General features: G+C 38.9%; 1 protein-coding gene across 1 annotated transcript; it reads left to right on the plus strand.

Moving 5' to 3' along the window:
- The first annotated feature begins 273 nt into the window (after positions 1-273).
- On the plus strand, positions 274-25,856 carry Bdnf (brain derived neurotrophic factor). Its single transcript, XM_037204438.1, has 2 exons — positions 274-9,050; positions 22,327-25,856. The coding sequence occupies exons 1-2, from the start codon at positions 8,838-8,840 to the stop codon at positions 23,092-23,094; spliced, it is 981 nt and encodes a 326-aa protein (XP_037060333.1). The 5' UTR covers positions 274-8,837; the 3' UTR covers positions 23,095-25,856.
- Positions 25,857-26,182: the final 326 nt, after the last annotated feature.

Genomic DNA, 26,182 nt, shown 5'->3' on the forward strand with positions numbered 1-26,182 from the left:
CAGCATCCAGAACAGCATTAGTCTAAGGAGGCACATTCGTAAAAGCTGCTAAAGGAACAGACAGATTCATTAGTAGTGGCCTGAGATTCTGCATTTGTTGATGTTGTCCATGAAAGAACTTAATGGTTTTGGGGCGGGGGTGGGGTGGGGGGGTGGGGGGAGGTGTTTATTGTTTTGCTGGCAGGGAGAAAGAAACTGGAAGAAATATTTAATAATACTTATTTTTCCCTAGTACCTATTGTAAAAATCATTTACTTAACTGAGCTCTAAAATTTTTTATGCATAATTTACCTCATTCATGAAATTATGTTCAGAATATTTGGCATGTTAAAGTTGATTGAGAAAGAAACTACAAACTTACAGGTGAAATTTTTTTTAAAGTCTTCAATTTTAGAGTGTGAGCGGAGAAGCTGGTTCCTGTGTGTTTCAGGGACTGAACACAGTACGTATTAAATGTGTGCCAGTGTCTAGTAAGAAAGAACAGACAGCATGGCAACCAGAGAAAGAAACTGTACCCTACGTGCTTTGTGTCATCCATGGGAGTAATCAGAAAACATTCTTATTCAGGCAAAGAAAGCAAGCAAGCACCTCCCTCTCCTCCCACCCCGACCCCAAGGGAAAGATAGAGAGAAGCATGTATGAAGATGAAGGGACGCTCATTTAGTAAAGTCTAATGGCAGTGAGTCTAATGACTCTTGGATTTGGAGCTTCTGCCTCAACACTACATTTTCTGTGGACTCCTCTGCCTCTGAAACATGAACCAGGGCCCAAACTGAAACAACTTTCTCTGTGTTTTCACATGTGCACTTATTTGTTGGATGTGTTTTTAAACACGAACTACTTTCTCTTATATTACATAGAATCTAATGGTGGAGAAATCTACAGTCATGATGCTGGAGGGAGATGCTTGGCAGAGTCCCAGGCCACATTCCTAGACCAAAGGCTCCAAGGTGTTCTCTCTTATGCAACACTGGGAAAGTACACCCAGCACGGAGTGTTGGCTGATGATGTGTCTGAAGGCACAGACGATATGCTTATCACATCAAAGCATAAAGCCAACAGGCACTGCAGGCATTCTGCTGCTAGATAGAAGTTGGATCATTTACATTTATTTAATGGGAAATACTGTGATTACTTGTGTATATGTGTGAATTATATGTTTATGTGTGTTCGTGTGTGGATGTATGTGCACATATTTCTGTGAAGACATCAGAGGAAAACTTGGGTTTTCATTTCTTAGTGATGTCATTTACCTTGTTATTTGAGACAGGGTGTCTCCTTGATCTGGAGCCCACCAAGTACATTAGGCTTGCTGGCCACTCAACTCCGGGCATACCCCAGTCTTCAATGCCCCAGTGCTAGAACCACAAATACATGCCATTGCACTTTGTGTGTAGGGTGTGAGTACAGAACTTTGGCCCTTGTGATTTTTGAGGCAAGTGCTTTACAACTGAGCTATTGCCCCAGCCCTTGTGGAATTTAAAAATCCAGCAGAACAAAATAGGGAGCTAGGGGTGTGGACTTGGAGGCTGACTTATCAACAGATGACAGGAAGGGAAAACTTGGGTGTTTTAAGTAATTGCAGATTCAGTGTAAGCCCATGGTATAACAGGAGCTGTTTATGGAGCTACTGCAAGTCTGGGCCAGGCTTATAGAAGTATAATGCACAAATGAAGAAACAAATCATTTGTTTACTTAATTTTGAAGTCAGAAGGTGATTTTGCTCAAATATACGGTGTTATTAATATGTATGTTATGTTCCTGGGCCATGCCTTTATAATCACTTAAGTACAGCACATTTGGCATTACCAACTTAGAAATAGTTAGCTAACATGCAAGGAAGCAAACTTTCACATAATTGTTTTGTGAATCTCAGAAAGAAGAGGTGGGGTACCCATAGGATTAGTAAATGGCAAACAGATTGGCCTTCTATGTAGTACCAAAACTATTGTCTAGTTACTTCTTAATCTGCTCTTTGAAACAAAATTGGAAAGACAAATGTGTCAATTAGCCTTTAAGTTCATGTTGTAAAACCTAGAAAGCATAATATTGTGCCATACACCATTTTTTCTTAATAAAACCATACACAGAGCACATATGTGTATGTGCATGCATGTGTGCCTGTGTGTGTAAAATAAGCAACTCTGGTCTAGTTAGAGAACAGGCAAGCAGCATGCTATCTCTGCCCCTCAATCTCAACTATACCCCTCCTAGAGATCCCTTGAAACTCCACTCCATAAAACCTCCTCAGTAAGCAAATTGCTCTCAATCAGAAGTCAGTAGGTAGAGGTCCATAGCAGAGTAATGCTGGAGTAATACTTGTTTCTTGTGAAGGCATCAATCCTCTAACATGTTTCTGTGCCAATTTTTTTGTGTTGAGACTTCCTTCTGCCTCCCAGTTAAGAGTATTCTGAAAACAGTAACTAGAAAGGTAGATTTCCTTTAAAAAAAAAAAATGTGCAAAATTTCCCATTTTAGAACTTTGGAAATCATAGTTTATAATGGAAGAAAAGCAACAACTAAGCATGTATTCATCATTAACATGTATAATTAGCATTAATATTTATTTCAAAATGTTCTCCCTGAATTTACTGAATATTTCGTTTTCTTCACCTTTCCTTTTTTCTACTACAGATTAAACCCAGAGTTTAATCTTGCGCACACTAAGTAAATGTCCCCACTGGGTTACACATCTAGCCTACCTCCTTCTTTATGGTCTTCACGTTCATGGTAATGATTTTCTTATAGTACAATAGTATTGTAAACAAAAACAAAGTGGGGATAGACACAGGAATTGGGGCACATATTTCGTAAAGCTGAAGGTTGGGGTAGGTGAACTATTGGAGGTAGTAAATTAGAACATAAAGAGCACAGATTCCCAAACCAAGTGATTATCATAAATGCCTTGTGAACTTTTAAGAATACAGATTTGAGGTCCTAGAATCTAAAACTGAGCCTGGGTATGTGCTGTGTTTAGCAATTTGCACAGTTGTCTCATCCATACAGAAACGTTTGAGATGTCCTGAACTAGAAGTCACATAAACCTAATAGCCTATGATTTATCGGGACTAGTCATTTACTTCATTGCCCAAATACCTAGATTAGAACATGACTAGAAGAGATTTGCAGGCTTCCAAATAACCAGACATTCAGAGACTCTGACTGGTAGGCCTATTAAATGTTGTTCTGACTTGGAAGGAATTTCCTATCAGAGACTTCCAAAGAAGACCAAAAGACCAAAGTCCATATTCCTGAACCCAAGGATGGAGTTCGTCTAACATCTGTCAAGTCTGTGATCCCAGCCAGTCACTTACTCTGTGCCTCAAACTCTTGAAAGGGTAGTGGGGGGTTAAATGTGTTAATATGTGTAAAATTTAGACTGGCACTTGCCATTATCACTGAGCTATATTCTTATTACTTCCCAACTCCAGAAGAATATGTTTTAATACCTTATCATCAAAACAGCAAATGCCTCCCTAGCACACTTCACACCTAAATGAGCTTTAACAGAAAGGACAAGATCAGAAATCTCCTACAATTCTCCTAGTCTATTGTTTACTTATTACTTTCTCCTCACACAATTATACCAATTCTTTAAGACCCAGCAGGAATTCTGTTTCCACTAAAAAGACTCCTGTCCATGATAAGCCTACCCTATCTGACTTGTTTTCTGCATCTCCGAGCATAGTGATTAATTGCATAACCATTAAATCACTGTTGTGTATCGTGTCTCTGTCAGATTAGATGTTAGGAGCTTTGGAGACGATGCTCTAGTCTGAAAAGATGATTTAGAACATCTAAGAGCAGTCCATTTTCTTCATATCACAGAAAGATTTCTGAAATAGAACTTGTATGAGGTAGCCCATGCCTGGTACCTTTCCTGAGTCTAATGATTAAATGTGATTCCAACATACCTCTTATTTGCTCTTTGATCTTGAAAAAGTTGTGTAAGTTCCGAGGTCTACAAGCGTGTTTAGAGAAGTCATTTCCCCATCCCTATGTTGCTCAAGAGGCCTTGCTTCAAAAGAGCACTGTCTGAGGAAGATTGCTCCTGCCATATAGCCATCACATCACTTTGGTTTATATGACTGGTGGGTCCCACTATATCTGTCTTCCAAGTCGCGTGGTGTGTGCGGTTCCCTCATTTCATTAGCGGGAGATCCCCAAGTATGTCGTACGAGTTAGCCAGCTTAAATACAGCTGGAAGCAGAATTAGACCCTGCTGGAACCAAGAACATCACATAGAGGCCCTGACTAATCAAAATAGAAGGGAGGGCTCTACTTGCTTTTACTGGGTTCTAAGTAGCTGGTTTCCCATCCCAGCATCTGGATGTTGGTGCGGTGTGAGAGCACTGCTGGTGAACCCCAGGTTACAGCACCAACATGTGGTTACCTCCAGCCTCTTGAAATGTTTCACTCCAGGAAGGTGAGGAAAGCAACGCTTCAATTTCCTTGATTAGTTTAACATTGTGGGGCAGTTTTGACCATCCGTTTCATGGTAAATCTGCTTTCCAGATGACTGTACATATGGAGATGAGAAGGGTTTTTCTTGGAGGAGAGGTGCCTTTTAAAAGAATGGTTTTTCATTCAGTCTCTAATTTTGGGTAAATGGTCCTCTGGGGAACATTTTCAGAAATGTTTGAAGTTTCCATCTGATTTTGGAAGTAAGTTGGAAGCCACCTGTGTGAAGCAGGCACTTACTTGCTCCAATAACGATACTGTTCACAGAGTAAGGGCCATCCTACTGGGGCTTACATTCAACATAGGTCTCAGGTTTATATCCAAATCTGTGTCCTTAGAGTTTCCCCTATAGCTGCCTGCCCAGTTTCCCTGCTAGACGTTACAGAATGCAAAACACCAAGGATAACCACACATGGAGCCCTTTAACTACACGCCTTTCTCTTCAAGTCGTTCTCTGTCAGCTTGTTCTTGTTTTGTGTTCGTATTCTTATTCTTTCTTTGGGAAGCTCACTTTCTAACAGAAGGGTTAGTATTCTGACTCGCGGTGTGTCACAGAGGTGAGGCACGGGTCCTTAAGTTTGTCCACCTATGCATTTGTTCAATTCTCTGGTAAGAAAAAAAAATGGTCAAATGGCTACTTAATGGGGTTAGTGTTATATGACGTGCTAGGGAAAGGATCCAAACTCATGTCTTTAGTTCCCAGGCTCCAGCCCTGCCCTTCTGCCCATTTCTTCCAGGGAAATGTACCAAAAGATGAAATAGAAAACTCACACTTCTGGGTACCACACCACAGCAGCGAGGATATGGGTCTTAAAAAATGAAACCCCTGGGTTAAATATTTTTAAAACTTTCTTATTCAATGAGTTAATTGATTATTTAGTCAATTTTTTTTTTTTGAGGCAGAGCTCTATGTAGCTTAGGCTGAACTTGAACTCACTGTGTAGCTCAGGATAACCTTGAATTCCTTGATCTTCCTGCCTCTGCCTCCCATATACAAAGATTACCAGCATGTACCATCTAGGCCTAGGGTTAATTAAAAATTTATACTTAATTTATTTACATTATTCAAATACCAAAATAGTATTAAAAAGAAGTTTATACCAAGAAGTCTGCACCTACCCTCCACACGACACCTACAATCCACTTTAGTATAGAATTATTTGTTTTGAAATCATTATTGTTTGCTTTATAGAAATATAAGTAAGTATGGCTGTCATTATCCCCCCCCCATCTCTAAAGGAAAGGTGACGTAATGTTCTGCACATTGTTTTTGGTCACTTACAACTATATTTCAGAGACCTTTCCATTCCAGCTTATGGGGGACAGAGCATGTTCTTCATAGCTGCCTATTTGACTTTAAGTAATTACTGTGGTTCTATTTTCCCATAGTTGAAAGCTGCACTTCTTGGGTTATACATCTTGTTATAATTGATAACCTTATGTGTTATATATATGCATACACGTGCATGTGTATATATGCATGTTTGTACCTGTGCACCTGTCTCTACATTTGTTCTTGGGAGTGGAACGGCTGTATTGTAGTAGTAAAGTTCACTCACAATTTTGATAGTGATTCCCTAAACTTTCCTAACCCAGGATGCAACAGTTTATACTCCCACTAACAGTGTATGAGAACACCCATCTCTCCATAGAGTCACCTCCGGTGAGTTGGGGTCAGATGAGACATAGTAATTTCCAAGTGAATACTCAGTCTTTTATTTTGCCCCTGATTTTCAGTGAGACTGTGACACAGTGGGCATAATGTCTCACTGTGGACATAGGCTTATGACAACTCCAGTGCCACACACAGAATGGGCCCATGTTGCCGCTTGCAGAGTTCCCTGTAATGGAAAGTTAGGCGTACATTCATTATTCACCTGACTAGCAAGATTGGCTCTAAAGAGCTCAAGTGATTATTGGAACAAAAAAGAAAATTTTTCCACCGTGGTGTTTTATATCCCAGGCTTCCAATCCAGTGCTCTCTTTTCTGTTACCAACCTCATTTCCAGGACTGACTTCAAGATAGACACCTCAAGGCACAGAGAAGTCTTGCTAAGAGTATTCATACCCAAGGAATGCTCTTTTGAGGAATGATTCTGTGCTTCCCCCAAAGTTTGTAATTAAATAATTAGCACCTTCTGTGGTAAATGAAAATTCCAGAGCACATAAACGCTGAACTGTGGTTCACTCTCAGTACACTTTGTCCTCGGTGTTGCCAGGCAGCCTCCTGCAGTATGCAAATAGGGAATCATGTGAAAGCAGCATGATTTATGACCTAGATAACATCTCCAGGTTGTGAATGGCGTGGATTCCAGGTCAGCCTCCCATAACTCTTACCACTCTTATTGGACTGATTCTTAGTCTCATTTTTCTCTGCCAATGCCTTATTTAGAAAAAAAGGAATTCTGTCATTCCCACTGCCTAGGAGGATGTGGCAAATGGAGCGTGGCAGAGTGGTTATCCAATCCAAATAGGCATTCTTGTACCTCTTTTCATATTTGTTTGCTTGCTCATGAAAAAGGGTCTCATTCTAGCCCTGGCTGGCCTAGAACTCACTATGTAGCCCAGACTGACTTTGAACTTGGAGCAATCCTTCTGCCTCTGCCTCCTCACTGCTTAGATTGCAGGTGAGACAACATGCCTGACCAAACAAGTTTTTCTAAAGCAGAGTTTTGACAGGGCCATATTAAAATTACTTTCTTCCCCTCTACAGAACAGTTGAACTTGGAGAGTTGCACTGATGAGTGTATTTGGTCTACACAAGAGACCGTTCATGAGTGTGTAAGTAGACTTCCAAAAGCTAGCTGATGCACAGTGACAAAGACACACTTGACTTTGTTAATGATACTTGCAAAGGCTTTCACAGCAGGCATTTCCAGTTCTGTTCTCAGGCTCCTTGAAGCTGCTTCTCTCAAAGTGTCCTCTCTCCCAAGGGCTGGTGATGGTCAGAAGCAAGATGTTCTATTTGTCATCTAACTCAACACATGAATTAAGAATGCTAGTTCCCCCACATCCCAGTCCTAAGAGTGCTGCATGCACCAGGCTGGACCATTTCTTCTGCCATCTTTGTGGTTTTCATTCCTTCTTGAGAATACATTGGAGACTGTCCTGCCGTAATTTTCTTTCTGCAAATATCTTAGCCCCTAAGCTACGGTCTTAAAAAGTAGGACAAGGGTCACAAATAAAGTGCCATACAGCATTAGACATTCAGACATGGGAAGTATTAAGTTAGGGTGTTACGAAGATGTTATGTCACAGGTACATTTTTAAAAGGCACTTAACATTTGGGTCTTGATTGAAATCATTCTTACTCCAGCAGAGTTGGCAGAGAAGCATCTGGTAGCAGTGTTAGTGGTCTATAAAGTACATAGTTATGTTCCAATGTCCAAAAAATTCCCAGAGAAAAAAATGTCTGACACCTTTAATGAATTACCTTCATGCATAACTTTGACACTCTGGAATTATGTATGTATTGCATGATTGGTACCTTAAGGGAATAACCCCATGTTAGGGACAGGCTTTAACAAAGAAACTTTAGGGTCATATTCAAGCCCATGGAGTTAAACTTTAAACACACTGTATATGAGAAACTCTCATATAGGATTCTACTGAAGTAAATAAAGAACCTGGAATATAGAGACTACAGAACGTCTTCACCATCTAGGCTTTCAAAATCAAAGACACCTTATCCACAACTGGACCTATACAGAAAAGCCAAACAAACAGTTGTAAATTGATTTGATTATATGGCTAATAGTTAATGAGAGTTCAGTGGTCATTTTTAATACAAAAGCAGCTTAATAATACTTAGTATTTATACAGCTGCCCAGAGTATCTTCTAAAATCCATTCTCCACCTACATGACTGCTATAAACAATGGCTTTTATTTAGAGGGTATAGGTAGTCCCCATCCCATTACTTAGATGAAATATATTGTTGTGAGTTTTCATGCCACCTCTACAAATTTATGTTTAGTGAAAAGAGGGAAGGCTGGAGCTCTCACTATTCTGCTACTCATGGCACTACAGGTTTGAATATTCCCATACCAGTGCTTAAGTAGTGGTGGTATTTTTGACCAGCCACAAAGATCACTTCTCATCTGAGATGCTACTATTTTCAGTATATTTTTTAGTAGTTCAGAACACAGTCAGTATCCTGAATATGGTCCATGTGGATCATTATGCACAGTGCACAGAAACTTCCTTACAGTAACACTTAGAAGAATTGAGAGCTGGAGTAAGACAGTGGGCAGGGAAACATATTTTATTTTTCCTCCCACATTAAGCTGCAAATAATGAGCACTTTCCTGTGCATTGCAGTAAGCAATTAAAAGAAATTACAGAGTTGGATGCAAGCATAACCCGAAGGACAACTGGATGTGTGGAACCACCAGTTTTCTCCATGTGCCCAGGCTAATCCTCGTTAAGACTCAGAACATTGAGTTTCTACAGAATGGGTTGCATGTCCATACATGTTTTGGCATCTACCCACACACTTTTATATGGTATGACTGTGCATCCCAGGAGAAAGGCTGTGGTGTGTGCCTCTGTGCCTCAGTAGAGGAGAACAAACTGCTGAAAATGGTGTCATAAAGGTGAGCAACAAAGAACTAGTAACCTTCTCTTGCTAATTTTATCTTTCCCCCAGGAAAATAGTAATTTGATAGTAATTTGAAAAGGAATGTTGTTCTTCTGTTGCCAGGGGCAACTTATCTTCCCAGTTGCTTCCTCCACATATTTTTTTTTAACCTCACTTTTTTAAGTTTGGCGTTCTATGTTTTCAGAAGATAGGGTCAAATTGAGAGTGGTCCTTTGTTTAGACAAAACATAGCCATCTTCCTGAAGTGATGATATTAAATCTACAAGCTTGGTCCTAAGACGGGTTTACAGGTTGATATTGTATATATATTCTTTCTGTAGTGGAAATTGTGCTGATAGCCACAGGAATATGTTGGCTATCATCTGTAGAAAAGCTGGCAAGTACATGTCTTTACCATGCTCTGGGCTCCATTACGTCTATGTGGCTGTGGGGCTGTGGGACTGTGGTTTCTACTGAGATGTTGGCTTTCAGCAGGAAGAATCCTGATAGCATATAATGGCAGGAACACAGGGGTGTTCAACAGTACTCTATAGATAGAATTTGATTAAAGTAGCTAATTGTATAAAAGAGATTGAAATAAGACAGTCTGCTTTCACTCTCTTCTTCTGTGTCTCTGGTTTTGAATCGTGATGGTCCTGGAATGTTTCCAATCAACACATAATGGCAAACAACACTGCTTAAAGGGATTCCCTTTATTCTCAGAGCTAAGAGTTACCACATGCTCTCTCCTTAGGGACAAAGAATGCAACTGTGCCCATCTTGCATTCTGCTTTTGGTGCCATGCACACTTACTCTTGGAGGCAAGGGGACAGTGCCATGCTTTGCTTTCACATTATTCTCTGCCTGTAGGTGTGCCTGTGTATGACCTGGAGAAGGCAGTCCTTTAGCATGTTGACATTTGTGGCTTTCAACCCCCTATTCAAGGTAGAACTCAACAATACTTGAGACATCACCAGAGAAAGTAAGACTCCATATCTCATCAGCCCCGCAAGTTTGCACATGGTTTGCCACACTGGCAGGATTCCCAGTGCGTGGAATTTATATGTGGATGGGTGAAACTGGTGAGTTCTTGGTGTTTGGAATCTAGCAGTCCTCACAATGTTTTGTCAAGAGTTCAACAGTGGACCAGACTCCAGTTCTGCTTTAAAAAATTGCTTTGACAACTCCCTCATATTTTTGTTCAGTTCCAAAAATTTTAAGCATTTCTTTCATTTTTTAACTTTTCAAAATCCATTTAAGGCACTTGTCTTGAAGCAACTGATTTCAAATATTAGATGCTTACTGAGAAATTGTGCTACCTACTGGGCATTTGTTGTAGTGATAGACTAAAGTTGGAGGAACGATTATGGTCCTTGATACTATGTATATTATGGGTTTTTGCCAGCACCGTTCAATTTAGTGAGGCTTAATCGTATTTTGAATTTCACGGTATATGAAATGTCCACATGGTAGGAAAGAGCTGGAAATCTGTTGGTTTCAGGACCAACTCTAAAAATAAGAAATCTGCCTGAGGGGGTGAGTTCTCTCTGCCTCTGCCTCTGCCTCTCCTTTACCACTTCAGAACACAAAGCACCAGAGACATCTGGCTGAAAGCAACTTGACATCTGGCAGAGTGCTTGGAAATCTACTCTCAGATCTAGTTAGTCGTGTCATCTCTAGCATGGTTCTCATTGAGTGGGTGATATCAGACTGTGTGAAGTGATTAGGAGAGCTAAATATGTTTGCATCTGCCTCATGGCACTTGGGAAAAATTAGTAATTGAATAGCAGTCCAGATTTATATCAGTGGTACCCTATAAATGCTCATTTAAGCATTCTCATTTATAGGTACCCCATATATCTCATGCCATACCTCTAGCATAGACAGAGTAGAAAAGCCAGTTAGCAAAAAAAGAGAGCCAAGGTTTTACTTAGTACCATTACAAAAGCAGCAATACTTTCCCAAGCAATGAGCAATGAGTGTGGTGACAAAGAAGGAAGATGGCCAGTAACCCCATGGCCTACTAAGGAAGTACCATAGTGCTCAATTTGATGTTGCCCATTTCCGTCCTTACCTTCCTCAGCTACCTTTCTCGGTATTATTTGGTGTTTTATATCTCAGCTTTGATGAGTTTTTGAATCTACTTCAAATATCTGAATCTAGTTGAAATACAGGCTGTGACAGTGGGTAGGATAAATGGGATGAGAGAGGGGAAGCCAAGATGCTGCATTTCTTATGAGCTCTTTGATGGTATCAATGCAGCTTGGTCATTGATCACACTTTGAGAAAGAAGTAAGGGCTCATTAGTTGGAGTACATTGAATTTTATCCCATACCTGCATTTCCTAAAACTCTAATATCAGGTCCCACAAATTTCTTATTTTGTTGCAGTATTTTTCTTAACAAGTTTGTATTAATTCTATGTTATTGTTTGAATGTACAATGTGTGTGCATGCCTTCACAAATATGTATGTGAATGAGCATACATGGACACCACACTGTGCATGTGGAGTTTATATGCCTCAAATGTTGGTCCTCACCTTCTACCTTATTTTTGATGAGGTCTTATCATTGCTGCATATACCAAGCTAGCAAGTTCAAACACTTCTGGGGGTGCGCCTGTCTCTGCCTTTCATTTCCCCATAGGAGATGCTGAAATTACCGATGCTCACAGAGTGCATCTGGCTTTCACATGGGTTTTGAAAACTCAAACTCAGATCCTCCAGTTTATTCAACAGTTGTTTTATTCACTGATCAATCTTTTACTGACAGTTTTGAATTGCATTAATAAGCAATGTATAACTGTTCATTGAAAATGTTACCTGATATTTGAGACTTTAGGCTGCAAAAAGTTAATTTCAGCCTTGACATTTTTCTATAAATTCAAGTACATATTTAAATACAATTTGGTTGTAGTTCACTTGCACCAGTGTGATGCTGAAGTTGTTTTCACACCCCTGTTCGACATTTCAAAGGTATTATCCCCTTCCATAAAAACCCCATCTAAGGGGCTGTAGAGATGGCTCAGCAATTAAAAGCACTAAATACTCTTCCAGAGAGCCAGGGTTCAATTCTCAGCCCCCAAATGGTGCCTCACAACCTTGAAACTTCCCAGTTCCAAGGGAATTGAGTTCCCTGTTCTGACCTCTGTGGGTACGAGGCATATATGCACACAAAACACCCATACATATAACAAAATAATTTAAAAAATAACATCCATGATTCCATTGTAATTGATGAATGTCTGTCATTAAATATGATATTCATATGATAAAGTTATATGTTGTGCATTACAGAGTGAGTTGATAAAACTTAATGATACTAATTGAAATATTAATAGTATTTATCTGCCACATATGACAATTTGGTAAATAATACATTGATGAATCTTACTTTGGTGAATGGTAAGAAATCTCACCTGGAATTCTGAAAAAAAAATAGAATCCTAATTTTAAAAGATTTTACTTTTTGACTGTCAGCTGACAGTTGGGCCTTATAACTAAAAATAGCTGTTCTAAAGGGTATTTAGAAATGCGTATTTGATAACAAGTGAATTAGGAATGCTTGGTGCTAAGGATTGTTTGTTAGAGTCATGTGCTGTTTAGGCAAAAGAGAAGGGCAGGTATGAACAGGATTGGTATCTTTAGGGGGGCTCTGGCATTCAGAAACATCCACTGGTTGTGAGAAACATTATGCTGCCTGAGGCAGTGTTAATGGCAGCACTTAGGACCTCTGGAAGGGTGGCAGCTGTGCCCTAGGTTAGGATGTCAGGAAAGAAAGTTCTCTGCCCAGATCTAGTCTTTGTATAAGACAATTTTTTATTCCTTCTTTCCAAATTCAAGTCATCATTTCAGCTGATGTTTGATACTTTAACCAGACCTACTCCCAAATACTGTTTCAATAGCATCAACATAAAGAGAATTGGATCATTTATTAATCTAGAGAATCTAGTTGATATAGTGTACTATACAGCTTTCTCTGGGTAATAATTCCAGGGAGAATGTTCAGTCTCTGTCCTTAGTAGATGGTCTAGTTTTTCTCCAAAAGAAAGGTAAGTCTTCTGCCAATAGAAAACCATTGTTTGTTTGTTTGTTTATATTAGGGGAGGGGAGTAGATGATGGTAATAGAAGACTGGCATTCTATCAAAGATACATGTAAATTATCTGTCAAATCAATGAATCAGTACAATATACATTTTTTTCTCATGGTATTTACCTGCGTTTTTTTACTACAGGAATATACTAAAACTCATCAAATTCTTCAGTTCTTATATTATCATTAAATAAAGTTTGTGTCGTTCAATGCCATGAAAAAGCCAGGGGGTTAGAGTACTCTGATATGAAAGACAATGTTTTATAGAAAGTTGTATTAGGGTTTTCAGCAAGACAGAACCAATGTAGCTATAGATAGATGTCTGAACACAGGTGACTTACAGAAGTTGGCACATAGGATTGTGATGATAAAAGGCTCATGAGGGATTGTTTGCAAGCTGCAGACCCTGTTGTTCTGTAGCATGGCTTGGTCCAAGTCTGAAGGTCTGAGAGTCTGAGGATCCAAATACAAGTCCAAAGAGCTACTAGTTCTGATGTCTAAGGTTAGAACTTGTGTCTGTGTGACAATGAACCTTGGAAAAGAAGAGTGTGAAACAGTTATTAAAACAAAACAAAACAAAAAAAGATCCAATCACTTTCTCCTCTTGTGTTGTGCTGTCTAGGCACCAGTCAATGATACAGATCATGTCCACCCGCAATTGAGAACAGACTTTTCCATTCAGTCCACCAATTTATCTGACCATCTCCTTTGGAAATACAGCCACATCTCAAAACAGCATTCCTTCATCTAGTCAAATTAACACCTAAATTTAACCTTCACTCATGGATAGCTGAATATCTTAAGACACAAATGGTTTAAAAATTATATTATAGAGGTATTTCTAAAAGATTTGAAACATTTGCATTATCTGATATTATTTTCAAAATTATTTATTAGCTTCAATCAAACAGCCAACTAAATAGATAACTATCTGTAGGGTGTTTTTTTTAGTTTAGTTTAGTTTTTTTTTTTTTACATCTTTACACTATATATTTTTCCATTTTAATTATGAATTTCAACTTTGATTATTTTCTTTGAGGAATGTGTTGGTGTCTTTAGTGTTGTCTTATTTTTTATTTTTTGATTCTTGGCTTAGCAATACATGAGAAAATAACACAGAAATGACGTAGATGGATGAAACAAACTAGTACCTTTAGTGTAAGGCCAAACTTCTTTTGGAATCTAGGTTCTGACCTCGTTCTACCAAGGGAACCACACTGAGTGGATGAGTTGATTAAAAACTCTGCTCTTCTTACCTCCAGCACAAAATGGGGATAATTATAGTTACCTGCACCTCTTGGGTCCTATGAGTCTTAATTACTTAATATTTGCAAAGCACTCAGAGAGCTTTGAATTAAAAGTGCTGAGCCATAGAACCAAAGTTCAGTACAATTATAATTGGAACGAAAGTTTGTAGTTTTTCCTTATCTCCATCTCTTTATGTCCTGTTCTTTTGCCAACCCAGACATTACTGATAGTTGCTACTTAACTTTGCCTACTTCTGTAACCACTTTCCTTTTTTAAACATGTTTCAGTAAATAGATTGATCCAGATCCATAGTTCTACATGTAAACAACTACTTAGTATTTATTTTTAAAGCTCTCTATTCAAAAATAATGCAATTCTTGAACTCATTATTTCTTCTAATCTGCCACTTAAGTCTTGTGTGGGCAGTGTTAAACAGCCCCCCTCTGCTCAAAATTAAGTGCCCCTAAAATAGCATCCAATCTGTTTATCATCATCCCTAGGACATTATGAAGTTGGTCAATTGTTTGGTCTTACTATTTCCAATCCAGAGCTCTTCTCTTCGTATTCTAATTCCATTCTTTCTCACCTCTAACCCATTCATCAAGCAATCATTATCTCCTAGTGTCTTATTTGGAGATGTCTGAATCCTTTGAAATCTTTACAAGGTATTTCTTCATTTCTTACTTGGAAATACCATCTGTCTTCTTCTAGAATTTCATCTATTCCTTCCCTGGATCATTTGTCTTTTTTTTAAATTACACATTGGTCTTACTTCCTTGCTAGACTTGGAACTAGAAGATAGATCCCTTGTATTATAATTGAGCAAACAGAAGTATGATTGACATATGGATGTGGAGAAGTCAGTTGTGAGATAAATATCTTAACGTTATTTTGCAGATTTTTATTAATGTGGTTTTAATAGGTTTGTAGCCTGTATGACAGAATTAAATATTAACCAATCTTTTTTAAAACATTTAAATCATCATAGTAGTTATGGGACTGTCTAAAATGAGACACCCTATCATAAACCGTATTTTCTTTGGCTATATGCTTACATACAAAAAAAAAAAAAGAGAGAGAGAGAGAGATTAGGAGCAGTTAAAGCATTTATGGTCCTCTCACCCCTAATTTTTCTGATTTTCCTGTATGGTTATTTGGTTCCTTTTCTCAATTTTGGCCATGAAAATTTAGTTCTAATATGACTAACTTAAGGGAAGAGAAAAGACTGTATCATCTCACACTTCAGAGGTTTCACTCCATGGTCATCTGGCCCCACTGCTTCTTAGCCTTTATAAGGCAGAACGACATGCAGGCCCTACCTTCTATGGCTTCTACCTTGCCCCATTGACCATTTAATTATTAATGCATCAATGAATATACCATTGATGAGATCAGAGCCCTCATCATCTATTAACTATCTAAAAGGGAACCTCTAAGCATAGCTGCAGTGAGGACCAACTCTTCAATTCACAAGGGGAAGATCTGAATCATGACAAAAACTAAAAACAGTTCTAGTAGTATCTTTATGGTACTGGCTTTAGAAAGTTGGCCTCTGTAGAATTTGGTGCCCAAGTTTTATAAGCTCCCTCTTTGTCATAGCCTTTCTCTCCCCTGTGATTAATATTCCAAAATTGGCATTATGTTCTGGTAGTAAGAGCTTGGGTGAGGAGACAGTGATCTATTAGCTTTATGACACTTGACAGAGTACTTCTATGAAGTGTAATTGCTGTACCTGTGTGATCATGATATTAACTGTCCTCTCTCTGTGATAATCCAGTTTGATGAAGATTATGAATGTCCTGTAATCTTTTATACAACACAGTTATTATAGTACTGCAGTAGAGGAGCAAGCTATCATGCATATTCTTCTGGTCAGATGTTTAGGTCTTGTGAGTCATGCTTCTAACTAAACTTTCCTTTACCTTGTTGATTTTTTTTTTTTTTTTTGTGGCATACACTATATTAACGTTACTGAGATGAGGCTAAGAAATTCTTCCTAGAACTTTATAGGTATGGTAAAGTTGATTGTTGTTAAGCCTTTGAAAAAGGTATCAATGAATTCATTAAATATAACCAGACATAGACTAATCATCTACTTAGCAGCACTGCACAGCCCCTTTATCTTTGGAAGATGAGATTTATCTTGAGTTGTATTTGATTTTGTTGCCATCAGAGAAAAGGTTGAAAAGAGGAAAGATTTACTAGAGGTTTCAACCAATGGCAGGCATGGAGGGGTGGACATGGTGAAGGAAATGGCTGGCATGGAGGGGATGGGCATAGTGGAGGGAAGCTTTTTACCTGTGACAGCCAGAGAACAAAGAGAAAGGAGCCAGGGATAAAGTATGCTTCTCCAGTGTCCCCACTGACTGCTTTCTGTACTAAGACCCTACTTCCTAAAGTTCCCATCACTTCCCAAAATAGCACCAGCTGAGGACTGAGTCTTAAACATAAGAGTCTGTGGGGAGCAGTTCATATTCAAAGCACAACAGGAACCCTTATTAGTCTTTTATGACTTACTAATATAGTGTATAAAATTACTCACTGAAGAATTTACAAGTATATGAAAAAGAAAGCCAGAAGATAAAAAATTCCAAATTTTGCTATCATTGTTATTGCTATTAGCACTGACTACTACCCAAACCTCCACACTGGAAACAGCTGTATGTAGCACAGTGTGTTTTTTGCTTTTTAATCACTCAATGTGTTGCTACATTAAGATTCAAGAATTTTTTTCATGAATGATAAATTTTTTCAGCTGTTGATATTGATAAATATCAACCTAAGAGTTTAACATTTTTGATTATATACATATATACTAAAATTTATCAAGAATTTAACTAAAGCTTTCAGTGCGTTCAAATTATAAGTCTTCTTGTGAAAAAAATGACATCAGAACCCTTCTTTCTCTTGACTTAATAAATGAGTGTTTATAGATTATTACTTTTAATTTTTCTGTGAGCATTATGAGAGATATGACATGATCACTTTCCTCGGAGAACTTATTTTCTTATAAAAGACTGCCCATAACTAGTAAGTACTGTCAGTGGCAGATATTGGGGACATGAAGTACCAAATACAGTAATAATGTAGAATTAAGGAGAAGAAAGAAGACAGCCTGTGCTGGAGTAATTAGAGAAGGTGGCAGGTTTTTAATGGCAAATTTTAATGCTTAAATCAGGTCATGAAGGATGACCAAGACTAGTTTCCTACAGGTATAGAAGAGAGAGGTCTGTTTGCAGAGAAAATCAAATCATTTCCAGTGATGACCAAGGACCTCAAGTCCTGGCCTGATTAGAACAGAAGCAGAGCCATTGTAAGTTTTTGTCTAAGAGAATAATATAGGAGTGTTTTAACAGGAGGTTTATAGGGCAGAAGGGGCATCCCACATAATGAGGGGACATTAGAGTTAAAAAAAATGAGATAAGGACTGGGCTAGTATAGTGGCAGTGTGCTTGGAGAAAGAGGTGTTGGTGGGATGAGTTTGAATCAAAACATCGGCATAATGCCTTTACTGACTAGATTTGAAGGCTATACAGGAAATGTCATTAAACTTTATATCAAACTTTATTCTGAACATTTCAGTCAACTCCAAAATATCAGGAAACCATAGTTAGAAAACAAAGTAGACCTGGGCATGATGGTGAATGTCTATATTCCCAACACTTCAGAAGCGGGGCAAGAGGATTGAGATTGGATCCAAGGCCATCCTGGGGTACATAGGAAGAAACATACAATAAACTGGCAAAGAAGGTCTTGTTGTTGTGCTCACAAAAAGTATTGAGTTACTTTTTGAGGCATTTTTCTAAGTTTTTTCAGCAAGTAGGCTGAAAGAATTGCTGAAGTACCATTTAGAGGGTGTCAGAGGAGTGGGGCTGGATGTGTTAGCATCTAGTTAGTTACTGAATCTATTTAGATGCTCAGCTTGGAGCAAGATCTATGTGTAAACTTAGAGTGAAAATACAAGTCATATTCAGATGTCAATTGTTGATTGGAGTTTGCTTATGTAACTGATTAGAGAACAATGCACAGAGCATTAATTACTTTCCTTATCAGAAAGATAAAAATAAAAAAGATAAATAAAACCCATGAAAGGCTGAGAGAAAACCTAACATTAAAAGACTCATTAGTGGCCAGGTGGTGATGGTACATACCTTTAATCCCAGCACATGAAAGGCAGATGGATCTCTGTGAGTTCGAGGCCAGCCTGGTCTACAGAGCTAGTTCCAGGACAGCCAAGGCTACACAGAGAAACCCTGTCTCAACCTGCCCCCCAAAAGACTCATTAGTGTAATAGTAATAAAACAAATGTCAAACTCTGTAGATAAGATGCCTAAGTACCTCCAGCCATTTTAAATTATACAGCTATTTAGTAACTGCTTATTAAATCTGTATCTCATTACTTCTAAAATTCACCTTTTCCTTTTTTTTTAATTTCAACATTTTAAGTTGAATTGTATCCTCCTGTGGATACCATCCTGTTATTCTTGGCTAGCCAATCATTACATACCTCCATCGCCTTCATCCATTTCCTTTGTTTTTCTATTTTGTGTATGCACCCTGTGTAGGATTAATTATATCCAAATAAGTCTAAAAGAACTGTTAGTTTAAAAAAAAGTGTCAAAAGTGAAAAAGCAAAGTCTGAGAGCACATTTTTCTTTCTCAATAGAACATAAATTGGCAGGCTTTTAAAATTTTTTATTTTTATTTTGTATATATGGGTGTTTTGTCTGTATATATGTATGTGTACCATATATGTGTAGTGCCCATGGAAGCCAGAAGAGGGCATTGGATCCCCTGGAACTGGAGTTACAGTTATGAACTGCCATGTGGGTTCTAGGAATGGAACTGGTGTCTTCTGAAAGAGTAGCAAGTGTTTTTAACTGCTGGACTATCTCTCCAGCTTTAAACTTGTGTGTTTTTAATGAAATTGTCTTAGATTTGATAAAATGTAATATAAAAACAGTCGATAATGGCAAATCTTCACCAGTGAGATACAGATAACTAAAATATTTGTTTATTTACTTATTTTTGAGATAAGGTCTCATTGTGTGTATCCCTGGTTGGCCTGGAACTCACTGTGTAGAATAGGCTGGCCTCAAAATCACAAAGATCCATTTTTCTCTGTCACCTAAGTGCTGGAATTAAAAGCATGCACCAACATAAAATAGTTTAAATGTGTCCTTCCATTGGCCTAAATTATAAGAGTCCCTTGAGTTCCTTAAATATGGACTTGGGATAGGAGGAAAAAAGTTTCCCTCAGTGGTTTAAGTACCACCTGCCCAGATCAGAAATCTCCATGCAGGATCCATTTCTGCAATAGTACTGAATACAAACACTCCTAACTTGAGTTATTAGCAGTATTATCAAGCAGGTGCATTTTCCTCAAACCAATTTGCCTTTTAACCTTAAATCACTATGTGGTCCAAGCAGCTCTAGATGGATGGATAGATAGATAGATAGATAGATAGATAGATAGATAGATAGATAGATAGATATAGGTAGATACAGATCTCTATATATAGATTATATATAAATATAGATAGATAGATTTTTATTAATAATGACAACCTAATTATTCATATTGAACTTCTACTAGTCAGTACAAAACATACAAGCAAGCAAACATAAATAGTTCTTACTCTACTCTGAGTAACTTAAAATCTGATACTGGCTCATCACGCCTAGGCTAAGGGCTGCAAAAATAGTCTATAGAAAACAGCAATAACAAAATGTCCTAGGACACAGAGGGGCAAGTGGCTCAATTCCCCTCCCTAAGGGTGCCGTGGTTACCAAGTAGTGGATATGCTGTGCAGAACAGGGAGAAGGCTTTAGGCAGAATGTCCAATCTCCTCAGGAAGGAAAACATGAACCTCCTTCCAAGCAGTGCTGGCTAGTCTCAAATCATTGCCTGGATTGTGAGTGTGAGATGTTGTCTTACTCGCTTTCCTACTGTCTGACTGCACTTGAGTAGCCGGCGCTATGCAGAGCATCCTCTTGCTGTGGTTGGTGTGTGGAGGCTGCACACAAATATGAAGTCTGCAACTATTGTTGTGTGCATTGCCCTCCCAAGGAAAACAGCCTCAAGAGAATGTTCATGCCACTGAAGACTTGGGGATAGCCTTAATGTCCCATTTTGCTGAGAATTCGCACAGCATGTGCAGCTTAAGTTCTCTCTGCTCCCTGCTCAGGATGCCACATATAATAGCTGCCATCTTCTCGCTGCTCAGCTGTCCCTCCAGTCCAAGCAGTTCTGAGTATGCTTGCCATTTATGCAAATTGGAGGTAAATATATGAGGAAATTTGTATTGGGGATGATATAAAGCCTCTTGATTTAGAATACTCTATCTCTTTCAAAAGTGGACAATAGAAACTTTGGTTTTCAGTACTAGCATTTTTGGGCATTTCTGCACTGTATCTTATTGACTGGAGGTAGGTTGTTTTTGTGTTCAGCAATACATCATTGGCAGAAACATACTTCCCGTGGATTTACCCAGCATAATGATCTGTGTATGTGTATGTCCTTACAAGTCCATGTTCCAGAGCTGATAAGTAGAAATAAAGTTAGCATGTTAAGTTAGAGGGATGCTACTCTTTACTACTAAGGGACACAGTGCTTCAGGTAAGTAATTCTGAAGTCTTCCACCACCTGACGTAACCTTGGTTTGGTCTATAGGTATGTTTTAATTTTGCTTGTTATTTGATTTTAATTGGGTTTGTAGAGCATGCTTACAGATGCAAAGCCAAATTATGGCAAACAAGAGGTTTAACTGGGTGGTGTGCTGTTAAGAGACTGTAGGAAACTTCAAATGTACAGAAAGAAGCTCTGGCTGCCTATTCCAAAGTGTGTAAAACACTACTCAGCTTTGTAAAGGTATGACAATAGCATTTTACACACACACACACACACACACACACACACACACACACACACACACACACACTATGCATACCCAAGGGAGAGAGGTGTTCTGATAAAGAGAAGTTGAGCCTTCTCAGTTAGATCTGTGTATTAGCCAAAACAAGCCATTCGGCTAAGAGCCTTCAGAGGGTTGGGAGAGCTAAGTACGTGATGAGTGCAGAGTCTGCATGTGAGAGGCACTGATACTGCCATAAATGCTGTTCAGTGCTGACTCTCCAGCTTCCTCTAAAGAGATACATTGTTTTCATACCAGCCTCAGGTCCAGTATTAGAACCCACCTATTGAAAATGAATTGTTTGGAAATAAACAAAACCTTTTCAGATGTAGTAGATCTTTGGAGATGGTATCTCTAGTTCCTAATCAAGTTTCATCATGACACCAGGCAAGTCCTATGTGGCCTTTTGCTTTCTTATCTGCAAAACATGGTGGTCCAAACATGCCATGACATTGTCTCTGGGAGCAAAAGGCCCCTCCCAGCTCTCTGGCTGCAGTTTTCTCCTACTGCTCCTGCTCAGACTCCTTCCTCAGAACTAGAGAGACCCATCCCGCCCTCAAGCCACTACTGTTTCTGTCACACATTCCTACCAAGGACTGTGTTGCTGACTTGAAAGGAAGATTACTATTCCACTTGCAGTTGTTGCTTAGTAACATTTGTGATTATGTTTCTGGTGACAGCGTGAGCAGAGATCATTAAAAATTAAACTCCCAAAGCTGCTAAAGTGGGAGGACGTGGGAGCAGTGAAGCCACCATTGTGTTCACTTGCTTAGAACCCGCTGACTCTCAGGCTTACATGTAAATCTTGGGGAAAACATTGCATGTCTTTGGTTTATATTAAGCCACATACAGCACACTAACTGACATTGATTTGTGTCCTCTGCAGCTGGAGTGGATCACTAAGACATTAAAAAAAAAAAAAAAAACTCGACCCTGCAGAATGGTCTGGAATTACAAACAGATGGGCCACGCGGTGTCCCTGAAAGAGCAAGCTCTAACCTGTTCTGTGTCTGTCTCTGCTTCCTTCCCACAGTTCCACCAGGTGAGAAGAGTGATGACCATCCTTTTCCTTACTATGGTTATTTCATACTTCGGTTGCATGAAGGCTGCGCCCATGAAAGAAGCAAACGTCCATGGACAAGGCGGCTTGGCCTACCCAGGTGTGCGGACCCATGGGACTCTGGAGAGCGTGAATGGGCCCAGGGCAGGTTCGAGAGGTCTGACGACATCACTGGCTGACACTTTTGAACATGTGATCGAAGAGCTGCTGGATGAGGACCAGAAGGTTCGGCCCAACGAAGAAAACCATAAGGACGCGGACTTGTACACTTCCCGGGTGATGCTCAGCAGTCAAGTGCCTTTGGAGCCTCCCCTGCTCTTTCTGCTGGAGGAATACAAAAATTACCTGGATGCTGCAAACATGTCAATGAGAGTCCGGCGCCACTCTGACCCAGCCCGCCGTGGGGAGCTGAGCGTGTGTGACAGTATTAGTGAGTGGGTCACAGCGGCAGATAAAAAGACTGCAGTGGACATGTCGGGTGGGACGGTCACGGTCCTGGAGAAAGTCCCGGTATCGAAAGGCCAACTGAAGCAATATTTCTACGAAACCAAGTGTAATCCCATGGGTTACACGAAGGAAGGCTGCAGGGGTATAGACAAAAGGCACTGGAACTCGCAATGCCGAACTACCCAGTCGTATGTTCGGGCGCTTACTATGGATAGCAAAAAGAGAATTGGCTGGCGGTTCATAAGGATAGACACTTCCTGTGTATGTACACTGACCATTAAAAGGGGAAGATAGTGGATTTATGTTGTATAGATTATATTGAGACAAAAATTATCTATTTGTATATATACATAACAGGGTAAATTATTCAGTTAAGAAAAAAATAATTTTATGAACTGCATGTATAAATGAAGTTTATACAGTACAGTGGTTCTACAATCTATTTATTGGACATATCCATGACCAGAAAGGAAACAGTCATTTGCGCACAACTTTAAAAGTCTGCATTACATTCCTCGATAATGTTGTGGTTTGTTGCCGTTGCCAAGAATTGAAAACAAAAAGTTTAAAAAAAATAATAAATTGCATGCTGCTTTAATTGTGAATTGATAATAAACTGTCCCTCTTTCAGAAAACTGACAAAACAAAAAAAAAACAACAAAAAAAATACAAAAATCTGAACCAAAACATTCCGTTTACATTTTAGACACTAAGTATCTTCGTTCTTGTTAGGACTCTGTTTTACTGCTTTCGACTTCTGATAGCGTTGGAATTAAAACAATGTCAAGGTGCTGTTGTCATTGCTTTACTGGCTTAGGGGATGGGGGATGGGAGGGGAATCTTTCTGTTTGTTTTGTGTTTTATTTTGTTTGTTTGTTTGTTTTGTTTTTTAGTTCCGCCAGGAGTAGGGATGGAGAAAATTTCTTCAGTATCCATTCTGGTTGATAAAACGTTATATTTGTATGTTGTAAAGATGTTTGCAAAATCCAATCAGATGACTGGAAAGTGAATAAAAATTAAGGCAACTGAATAAAATGCTCACACTCCACTGCCCATGATGTATCTCCCTGGTCCCCAGATCCCTCTTCTGGCATGGGTCAGGGAAAGCTGCTTTTATTGGAAAGACCCGAATTTGTTCAAAGTACACTCTTCCCCTCCCTCCTCCTCCTTGGGTCCCTTCTTTTTGCTTTGTTTTATCTTAAGAAAGAAAATTTAGTTGCGCGATTTGAAATATTTTATCACCACTGTGAACAGATGATCATATCATGGCACTCAAGGAAAAGAGCGATTTTGTTTTTGTTTTTGTTTTTCCCCCCAAAGAGAAAAATAATAAGAATAAATAACCCAAAGTATTCTCTTTTTTTAAGTAAGTGGTAAGCATTGGGTAAATCATAATAAGGCCTAACAATGTTTTTGCAGGTAAAGGTTACTAAATACAGCCAGACACTTAGATCGGAGCAAGAATCCACACTGCCATTGAAATTCGACTGAATGGCCCTGTGGAAGCTAAGTGGAGCTGACATTTCCTGGCAATGTAGGAGGAATTTCTGAGTGGCCATCCTGAGGTCTAGGTGGAGGTGGGGAATGGTACTTGAGACATTCCTAAAGGAAGGTACAGACACACCCTTCAGAGTAGGCTCTGGAATGATGTGTCAAGTTGCTTAGATCTCCTGCTTTAAGTGCCTACGTTACCTAACAGTGCTCAAGAGGTTCTCCATTGGAGAACCACACTCAAATCCATTTATGCCCTCCATCCCGTTCCTAAATAATTGTGTATAAAGTTCGATTAACCTGGAGCGGGTTTGGATCCAAATGTGGCATTTATGATGATGAGTTTAATGCAATGTGATAGAAAATGTTTGCTACGGGGATACTTATTTGCTTTGAACCTAGACTTCAGGAAGCCTAGGTTTTATTTTTTGAGTCTTTTGAGACTTTTTGGTAAAAGGAAAAGGCACCAAAACTCAGACAGAATTATCAAGTCTGGAAAGGCTAGAAATTCTGTGCAGAGACAAGACTGAATGAAGATGCTTTGCACTGTGGAAGAGGCAAGAACACAGGAGAAAATTTTGCTCCCGGGAAGAGCATAGAAACCTCCTGCAATTCTGTCTGTTCATGGTGAGGGTCCCTTCTGTATTTTGCCCTTTGGGGTTAGAAGTCAAGTTGGTAGCCTGAATGAATGGACCCAGTGAGAGGTAGTGTTAAGCCCATTTCCCTATCCAGCCTTCTTCGAAGCGTGAATGTGTTAGTGGTTACTTACCTGGGTTCCTGAGCATCAGAAAAGGAGGCAAACAATTGCTTCATCTTAGGAGGGGGAAGGATGAACAAAATGAATGTCCACTGTGACTCAGGGAATGAAGATACCATCAGCAAACAGTTTCTTTTTGTCCAGTCTTTCCTTTAGAACTAGTCTGTGTTTTGGAGTACCACTGAATACCTGTCTTTGAAAGAAAGACTTTATGTAGCATAGATTGTTTTGTGCCGTTTGACAACATTAATCTTTGTCATTGTTTTTTAACCTACTAAGGAATGCTTGGACTATCTGCTATATGTTAACTTTTCACAGCTTCATTCTGAGAGACATCAGTCGAACAAACAAAAGACTCCCCATCACAGTCTTAACAGTATTCCAAAGGCCAGGTCTGTTAAGTGGCTTCATAGGAGACACTCAGCAACTGTGTGGTCAGTGGCTCCCTCTCTTACCCAATAAGATACATCATAGTTACATGTTTGGTGGTTTATGTTGACTTGAGATTTATTTTTAAAATCTCTTCTCTGTTTCTGTTCGTTCTGGTTCTGGTTCTGTTCTGTTCTGTTTTGTTTTTAAAGTCTTGCTGTGGTCTCTTTTTGGCAGAAATGTTTTCATGCATGGCAGCAGACCTGTTGCTTTTTTTATAGTGATTCCATTGAAACTGTAAGTAAATGTCTGTGGCCTTGTTCTCTCTATGGTAAAGATATTATTCACCATGTAAAACAAGAAAAATATTTATTGTATTTTAGTATATTTATATAATTATGTTATTGAAAAAAATTGGCATTAAAACTTAACCACATCAGAAGCATATTGTAAATACAGGTTCTATTTAAGTGTACCAATTAACATATAATATATGTTTTAAATATAGAATTTTTAATGTTTTTAAATATATTTTCAAAGTACATAAAATCTGGGGGTTCTGGGTTTTTTTCTCTTTACTGTTAAATATGAAAATGTGTTTTATTATAAATACATGTGTTCCTTGCTTTAAGACCAACTTGACTAGTGGTAGCAACTGAACAGTCCCCACACAGGATGCTTATTTCAAAGCATGGGGAGACCAATCCTGCAGTCTGTAAGCTTCAGAAAAGCTCCAGGATTGGGCCTGTCTTCTGTAGGAGAAGA

The sequence above is a fragment of the Peromyscus leucopus genome, chromosome 4 (assembly GCF_004664715.2).
Source record: "Peromyscus leucopus breed LL Stock chromosome 4, UCI_PerLeu_2.1, whole genome shotgun sequence".
NCBI classification, from domain to species: Eukaryota; Metazoa; Chordata; class Mammalia; order Rodentia; family Cricetidae; genus Peromyscus; species Peromyscus leucopus.